Genomic DNA, 8,571 nt, shown 5'->3' on the forward strand with positions numbered 1-8,571 from the left:
AGCAGCGCTGCTGATGCCTGAACGGTATGTGGAATGAAGTGGGCGGGCATCGGGAGGCCACTGTGGCACGGGGCAAGCACTATGGGCAGTCTATCTGAAGTGTACCTAGCGTATAAGACGACCCCCCACTTGGAGGCATATTTTTCAGGGCCAAAAAATCGTCTTATACGCTGGCAAATACGGTAGTTTATTAATGTACGCTGCAGCCCCTTCTCTAGATTCCTGAACCCTTCTAGCTGCGGGTAAGACCCTGACATCCCCGAAAACATTTTTTTCCGGAACACCATAAGGACCCCACTGGCAACAAAATTTATTGAGCCCTTGCCATGTGCCAGACATGTCTAACCTGTTGTTGCATTCCAGGTAGAGCTGTCATTCCACTGAGTCATGGTACACTGAGTGGGATATCTTGGCCACAATTGCACAGCAGGCCAGGGTTGGAGCCGGGAGTCAGCCTTGACCTTTTGACCCAGTGCCCCCACTTTCACCATCCTCAGGAAGGGGGCCTCCATCACCCTGGGAAGCCTCACTTGAGTGTAGTTCACCCTGGGTGGTGGGTGGTGGGTGCCCAGAGCCAGCTCAGGCCAGGGAGGGAGGTGGTCTCAGGGAGTCCAACTTCAGCCCACTGGGGTGGCAGTAGCCTGCTCTGCTCCGCAGGCAACAAGCAACTGTCAGTTCCCCAAGGCCACCCTGGCTCCCTGCCCCTTGCAGGCTTGGATAAACCTGACTGGAACCCCCATGTCACAGTCTTAAGGGGGAACAGAGCCCTGCTTCCAAGGCTGACACGTTTCTGCATCTCTCTTTCCTGGGGCTCCCCTCCCTGTTTCAATGTTTGCTCACACCAGGCACTGCATGATTTCTCATCGTTTACTGGAGATTCTCCAGGTCACACATGCTCTCTGTCATCTTTCTGGTCTCTTTTCCTCCTTCTTCCCTTTTGGAAGCAATAGATTCTCACCCCTTTCTCTCTGAATAGCTTCTCCCACTTTCACCTCCAAGGACTTTCCTAAATATTTCCCTTTCTGAAGGGGAATTTTGGTGAATAACATTTTCTCAATTTCACTAACATCTAACTACTAAATTGGTCCTGCCTTAGTTCAGGCTGCGATAACAGAATATCACAGACCAGGTGGCTCAAACAACAAACATGTATTCCTCACAGTTGTGGAGGCTGAAAGTCCAACATCAGGGTGCCAGCACGGATGAGTTCTGGTGACAGCCCTCTTCCTGCCCTAGACTGAAGATTTCTCACTCTGTCCCCAAAAGGTGGGAGGAGCAAGGGGTTCTCTGGTGTCTCTGTTACAAGGGCACTAATCCCATTCATGAAGGCTCCACCCTCATGTCCTAATCACCTCCTAATATCATCATATTGGAGGTTAAGATATGAACATATTAATTTTAAGGGACACAAACATTCAGTCCATAATAGGCCTCTCAACTGAGGGGAAGAGCCGTGGGTAAGGTGGTGTGCACACTTGGCCTTTGGAATCAGACGTCACTCATTCACATCATTGACACTGTGGCTTTCTCTGCTGGTCTTCCGAGTATCCCGCTACCAGGAGCTGCAGAGCATCAGTTGGACACTGAGAAAGCCAACCCCCCAGCCCGCCCCACCCCTTCAACCTAACCACACAAGGTGGGGCTCTGCCCCATTCTGTCTGTCCTGTCCCACGCAGGAAGGACACACCTGGGTGGCTCAGGAAGTACAGTGTCAGCTTAATTGAGTTGAAGCAGAAAGTGGTTCCATAGATGGACAGCAGGGGGCACTTCCCATCAGGACCGCCAGACACAGTGCCTGCTGGTAAGAAGAGTGGGCCTGGAAAGGAAGCTGGTCTGTGTGTCCAGAGAGCAGAAGAAGAAATCCCTGCAGAACTGTTGAGGGGAGCATAGAGGAGGGTGGCCAAATACGGGGAGGTTAGAGCGACAACTCCCCAAGCCTGGTTCCTAGAAGACCCTCCAAAGTGGCAGACGGCTGGAGGGCTCCTCAGGCTTGAAGGAGAAAGGCCACTTACACAGAGGTGTCAGAGCCACAGGCATGAGCCTGATCTAAAGGCCTGTTAAACCCTGTTAAAGGGACACAGTGGCTGTGACCAATGTAAACTGGATACATAGGCCTCTGAAAATAGTTCAGCCATTGAGGGACACTGCCCTATGGCTTGTGCAGGGACCTGAGAAGGGGAGGGGGGCCCCAGGGGATGGAGCTGGACAATCCTACAGTAAAGCCAATGAGCTCAGAGAGAGTTACATTCAATTTGAAGAAACAAAAGAAGCGCAGAGTAAATCCATATACAATGTGCTGAATTGTGTCCCCTAAAACTCACATGTTGGAGCCCTAATCCCCATTCCTATATAATAATGCAGTGATATGCAAATTGACCATCATGTCCTCGAACAAGATGGCCGCCCCCATGTGGTCACAAGATGGCCGCCACAAGATGGCTGGCAGGGGAGGGAAGTGCTGGGCAATCAGGCCGGCAGGGGAGGGGAGTTAGGGGCAACCAGGCCAGCAGGGGAGGGAGGGCAGTTGGTGGGGACCAGGCCTGCAGGGGAGGGCAGTTGGGGGCAATGGGGCCAGCAGGGGAGCAGTTAGGCGTTGATCAGGTTGGCAGGGAAGTGGTTAGAGGGTGACCAGTCTGGTAGGCAGAAGCAGTTAAGGGCAATCAGGCAGGCCGTGCTGGGCAATCAGGCCGGCAGGGGAGGGGAGTTAGGGGCAACCAGGCCAGCAGGGGAGGGAGGGCAGTTGGTGGGGACCAGGCCTGCAGGGGAGGGCAGTTGGGGGCAATGGGGCCAGCAGGGGAGCAGTTAGGCGTTGATCAGGTTGGCAGGGAAGTGGTTAGAGGGTGACCAGTCTGGTAGGCAGAAGCAGTTAAGGGCAATCAGGCAGGCCAGCAGGTGAGTGTTTGGGAGCCGGCAGTCCCGGATTGTGAGAGGGATGTCCAACTGCCGGTTTAGGCTCGATCCCACAGGGATGGGGCCTAAAACAGCAGTCTGACATCCCCCGAGGGGTCCCAGATTGGAGAGGGTGCAGGATGGGCTGAGGGACACCCCGCCCCACATGAATTTTGTGCACCAGGCCTCTAGTGTGACTATATTTGGAAATAGGACCACAGAGAACACACTTTGCTGAGGACATTACACAGCCCCCCTCCCTTCACACCTTTTGTGAGACTGTGGGTGCTCTGTGGAGCCTGGGGTCTTAACAGCCTCCCTGCAGACAGCGTCTTGGTTACACTTGCTCAAGCGACAGCCTCCAGAACAAAGGCTGCCTGAGACCTCAGAGTGAATGCGGGGGCCCTCCAACAAGCAGAACTCATGTCAGGCTTTGAAGTGACAGCGCTTTGGATCCTGACTCTGAAACTTAAAAGAGTTGAGGGCCAAGTTTAGGTCACGGCTCACAGTTCAAGCACCCGAAGGGCCCCTTCTGCAGTAGCTTAGTGAGGGGGATGCATCTCAGGCTCTTGGTGGGGATGGGATGCTCAGTCCTGAACTGGGGAGAAAGGACGCCTCTGTCTTAAGCTCCCAGAGTCCACCTTCACCTGCCATGAACATCCTTCAATGCCCATTCACAGCTCTGTGTCCTCGGCTCGCTAGAGGAGCCGGCTCTGGGTGGAAAAAGCAAGAGGTGGCTATGACGGCAGTTTCAGGGGTGCTACTCCCAAAAGCATCACTTTGTGGGTCTTTGAGTCCCCTGCCTCCTCAGCAGTAGGGTTCTCACAGTGGCCTCAGTTGCCTCCCCCTGGCCCTGGATGGTTGCTGTTCACAGCACAGCCTATTGTCTAGGACGCATGGAGGGTAGTGTGGTGTGGGCTGCTCCACCAGGTCCACACGGTTCCTATGTGGGGACACCTCCCTCTGTACCTAGGGACTGATCTGCACACCAACCTGTCCTCACTTCCACATGGTTGCCCTTCTCAGTTTCTGTCCTCACCGATCCATTAACAAAATCCTTCTTAACCTCCATTAGTCTCTACAGTCGCCTACCAAGTCTCAGCCATTTCAAACTGCTTTGCAATGACTGATTATTTGTAGCAACTTGCTACAAGGCTGTATCTTACTGTTCCAAATGCCACTAGTATCCTGCTGCAGCTGTACAGCATTAATATAATGATTTTCAGCTTCACAGGGTCACCAGAGAGGGACTCAAGAGGAATATAGTTGACAAATGCAGCTCGTAGACTAGCATTCTCCCCGTCACATGCTCCCCAAAGGCCAACAGTCCAGGGAGGGTCAGTCCTTGCCCTGAGGGGATGTGGCTCCTGGGTTAGCGGAAGATGACTGTTGTATTAGCCTTCTGGGGCTTCCATAACAAAATACCACAGACTGGGTGGCTTTAACAATATGAATTTATTTCTCATGGTTCTGGAGGCCCAAAATCCAAGAACAAGGCACCAACAGAGTTAATGTCTGCTAAGGGTTGTCTCCTTGGGTTGCAGATAGCCACCTTCTCCCTGTGTCCTCACATGGCTTTTTTCAGTGGGTGCAGGTGGAGAGAGAGAGAGGAAGGAAGTGCTCTGGTGTCTCGTCTTACAAGGGCACATACATCAAGAGGGCTCCACCGCCAGGACCTCATCTAATCTAAGCATCTCCCAGAGGCTCCACCTTCAAATACCATCATATTGGGGCTAGGGCTTTAATATATGGATTTTAGGGGGACACAGTTCAGTCCACAGCAACTGTCGAGGAGTAAAGATGTTCTCAGTTAGCCATCGATACCCAGGCCATGACTAGGCTGTGCTCAGGAGTGTGAGGAACTCAGAAGAAAAGAGTGGCCCAGGCCAGTGCCTAGCAGTTCTTCACATTCTCCAGGAGGTCTGGAGAGGTTAGTAGGATTCACATGTGAGGAGCCATGAAGGAAAATTCAGATCTAACCTGGGAGTGGTCAGGAGGGAGAGTCAGCAATAGACGGCTTCTGGAGAACTGGCCGTGTCTTCATGCCATCAGTGGCCAGCAGGTCTTCTGTGCTGGGCCATGGTGTATACAGAGGAGCCAGGGCCCTTGGATGCAGCTCCAGTGTCATGGTCATGGGACCAGATGGTGGGAGAAAGGGTGGACCCAGCACTGGAGGGAACATAGGGCTTGTGGGGTCTGTGTGGCCCAGTTGCTGGTCCCTGGAGGTCCAGTTTGAGCGGCAGGAGCCTCTGGTCCTGGGCTGATCAATCCTCCATACCCATTCCCACCTCTGTATTGGTACTTTCACCTTTCCCTCCAGCCCACCGAGTGCACCTCACTACTGAGGCAGCTGCAGGGAGGCAGGCGAGGGGCTCCTGCCCTCCCATGGATCTCAGTCAAGTTAGGGACTCTCAGGCTGGAAGCAGCTCAGCCCTCCATCCTTCCTGCTCACCCCCACCTTCTCACAGAACTCCATGTCATCATGCAATTGGCAATCACCCAACCTCACCTCTTCCTCCCATTAGGTTTTATCTAAACCACCCTCTTCCTCTCCCATGATCACCCCACCTTCCTGTCCACCACTTGGTTGTGGAAGCCTCTTATCCCACAAGTAGAAGGGGGTTGCTCTTCTTCCGGAAAACCTTCCCCTTGTCTCATTTGTTACTTCTCATCCCACTCACTCCACCCTCCAAAACCACCCCACAATCTAATTTACCCTTGCAATCATTTGGCTATCTGGAGCAGCTGAGTCATTGAAGGCTTTCAGCTGTCACCACTGCTCCTTCTCTGATCATGACAGGAGCCCGAGCCAAGTTGTGACTCAACAGTTTACAACCTCCAACCAGGAACTGCCAAGAGCCTTGGGTCCTCAAGATGGGTCCTCCATTCCTGGCTGACTCATTTTCTCCTTCCCAGCCACTGGAGAGGACAGCTCTGTGAACACACTACTGTGGCCAGCTGCCCAATCAGGACTCAGGCAGGCAAGACACACACATGTTCTTTATTCTCCTCTGGCTGAACCAAATCAAGCCTGATTATGTGTCATCATTCTTAGGGAATCTAAGTCTAATGAATAACTCCCCCGTCTGTTCAAGATAGCAAACTAGTCATATTCAGGCATTTCCTTTCTCCCAGGCTTGTTACCACTGCCTCTCCACCCGCAGGCATGTGCTAAAACTTCAGGCAGTGGACACCCCTGTGGCAATGGGGGAAGAGCTGCCCTTGGCCTGTCTCCTTCCTTCCACAGCTGTATCCTCATGGCTCTCAGGTCTCACCAACAACTATCCACTCTGACCCCACTGCTTCCACAAAGTATCTGCAGCTTCACCATAGCCTGGTCCACACCATCCCCTTCACTCTTCTGCAACTTTTTGTGGGCTTTCCAGGCCTTTCAAAAGCCCATAAGAAACTTGGGGCTCTTTGTGTGTACTTGTTCTGCTCTGATCATCCCACTTGCTGTCATCTCTGCAAGGCTGTTGGCCAACAGAGCCCCAGAAGGGACTGGAAAGCACAAGTCTGCTCCCCACCCCCTAGGGATCCCCAAACTAAAGAGGAGCTGGATCCATCCCTATCACTGCATCTTGGCCCAGGATACCTGCCATCATGACTGATCTTCTTGATTCTCTCTCCTAACTCCACTCTCTCTTCCTTTCCAAAATCTTCAGATCTAACAAGAGGTAGGGGAGAGTTGAGAACCAGCCTTGTCCATATGGACTCATCTTCTTCCTCAATTATTCTTCCTCATGCTTTTTGTACTTAGAAATCAAGAATTCAACTGGTTCTTAGGTTCATCAGGAATCCCAAAACACTGGGTGATTTATGTTGAGCTGTCTGGGTGTGGTGGGAAGGTCTTTGGAGCATAATGAGCAGGCACAGCATTCAATGAGCATCTAAAAGGAAAGCAAACCAGTCAAAGCACCATATATCATCCCACACAATACAGTCTTGGGACGGGATATCTGCTCCTGGAGTTCGGGATTGGGGTTTCCTTCCTCTGAGCAGGACTTTCTTCTCTTAGCCTCTGGTGGTCACGGTATCCGAGAGGGCCAGCTGGCCTCCAGAACGCTGGCGGGCCATGATGCCTGTGCGGAATTCTTTGATGACAAAGTAGTAGCAGAAAACATCCAGGCAGCAGTTGATGTTGGAAAGACACATAGACAACTGTAAGAACAAGCTGATGTTCCATTTAGCTCTGCACTCCACAATAAAGCCATTCCTCACCAGAAACTGCAAGAAGAAACCAAGGTGGAGACCACGAAGACAGCCAGACTGGATGCAATAGTCCAGATGCAGGCCCTCTGCTGGCCCCAATCTTGGCTGTGGTCCAGGCGGCCAACCAGAACGTGAATGCTCCTGAAGGAGCAGAAACCCATGATGCCCATGGGAAGAAGGAAGCCAAACACCTCAAGAGGGAAGAAGACCTTGGCACTCCAGGTGTCATCAGACATATTGTGGAAGCATGTGTACACTTTTTCCACTTTCCCATGGAAGTTGTAGATGGGGATACTCCCAACCCACACCAGGACCCAGATGGTGAAGCAGATCCCAAAAATCTTCCTAGGGGACCGGCAGTGGCTGACCAGGATCGGGTACCGGATGGCCAAGAATCTATCCAGGCTGATGAAGCAGATTGTGAAGACACTGCCATACATGCTGATAAAGTACAGGCACTCCACAAACGTACAGAGAGATTGTAAGGGAACCTGCACATGGCCCAGGGCAACCTTGAATGGGAGCGAGAGCACCAGCAGGAGATCAAAGACCGCCAAGTTGATCATGTAGATGGAGGTGGCAGCATACTCCGGCCACCTCTTCTTCAGGAAGGTGCGGAAGCGTTGGATGGCCAGCACATTGAGAAGTAGACCCAGGAGGAAGGTGGGGATGTGCACCGCCAGCTGCACAGTTCTCATCAGCTCATCCACTTCATGCAAGGAGCAGCTCTTGCTTTTGTTTGGCTGGCTCATGTTCTTCCCTACAACATCAACAATAGGTTAGATGAAGTTCCTCTCAGCCTCTAGAAGTGATGGATTCACGTGACTTTGTCAGGAATGATAAGCACTTCCCCTTTGTCACCCAGCAATTGAATGCTCATTGAATAACCATTAGAAAACACAGGGAATAAAAATTATCTCTAATTCTGCTGCCTAGATGTAACTGTTCCTATTTCATGTATATCATTCCAGACTCTCTCTTTTCACACACACACTCACACACCACATGTGTGTGCCTCTTTCTTTTACAAAAATAAAATTATGGCCGAAATTGGTTTGGCTCAGTGGACAGAGCGCCAGCCTGCGAACTGAGAGGTCCCAGGTTCGATTCTGGTCAAGGGCATGTACCTGGGTTGCGGGTACATCCTCAGTAGGAGATGTGCAGGAGGCAGCTGATCGATGTTTCTCTCTCATCAACGTTTCTAACTCTCTATCTCTCTCCCTTCATCTTTGTATAAAAATCAATAAAAAAATATATTAAATAAATCCTATCTAATAAAAGAGAAACATGAACAATTGATGAGAGAAAAAAGAAAGAATCTGACTTTGGTGCTAGATATATCCTCCTTTGATTAACCCAGGAGTTCTGACCCCAGACCCAATGTGCAAGTCTAAAACCTAATCTTAATACATAGGCAATGAATTGTATTTATAGAATTGTAATAATGTAGTTGTTTCCTACAGATTTTCA

The 8,571-nt window shown here is 51.3% G+C and overlaps 1 protein-coding gene across 1 annotated transcript; it reads right to left on the reverse strand.

Annotated features, from left to right (window-relative positions):
• Positions 1-6,903: 6,903 nt before the first annotated feature.
• On the reverse strand, positions 6,904-7,853 carry GPR55 (G protein-coupled receptor 55). Its single transcript, XM_006779446.1, is given in 2 exon segments — positions 6,904-7,139; positions 7,142-7,853. Coding segments are annotated over 2 exon segments (948 nt in total).
• Between the last annotated feature and the right edge of the window lie 718 nt (positions 7,854-8,571).

Source organism: Myotis davidii, unplaced genomic scaffold (assembly GCF_000327345.1).
Source record: "Myotis davidii unplaced genomic scaffold, ASM32734v1 scaffold370, whole genome shotgun sequence".
Lineage (NCBI taxonomy): Eukaryota > Metazoa > Chordata > Mammalia > Chiroptera > Vespertilionidae > Myotis > Myotis davidii.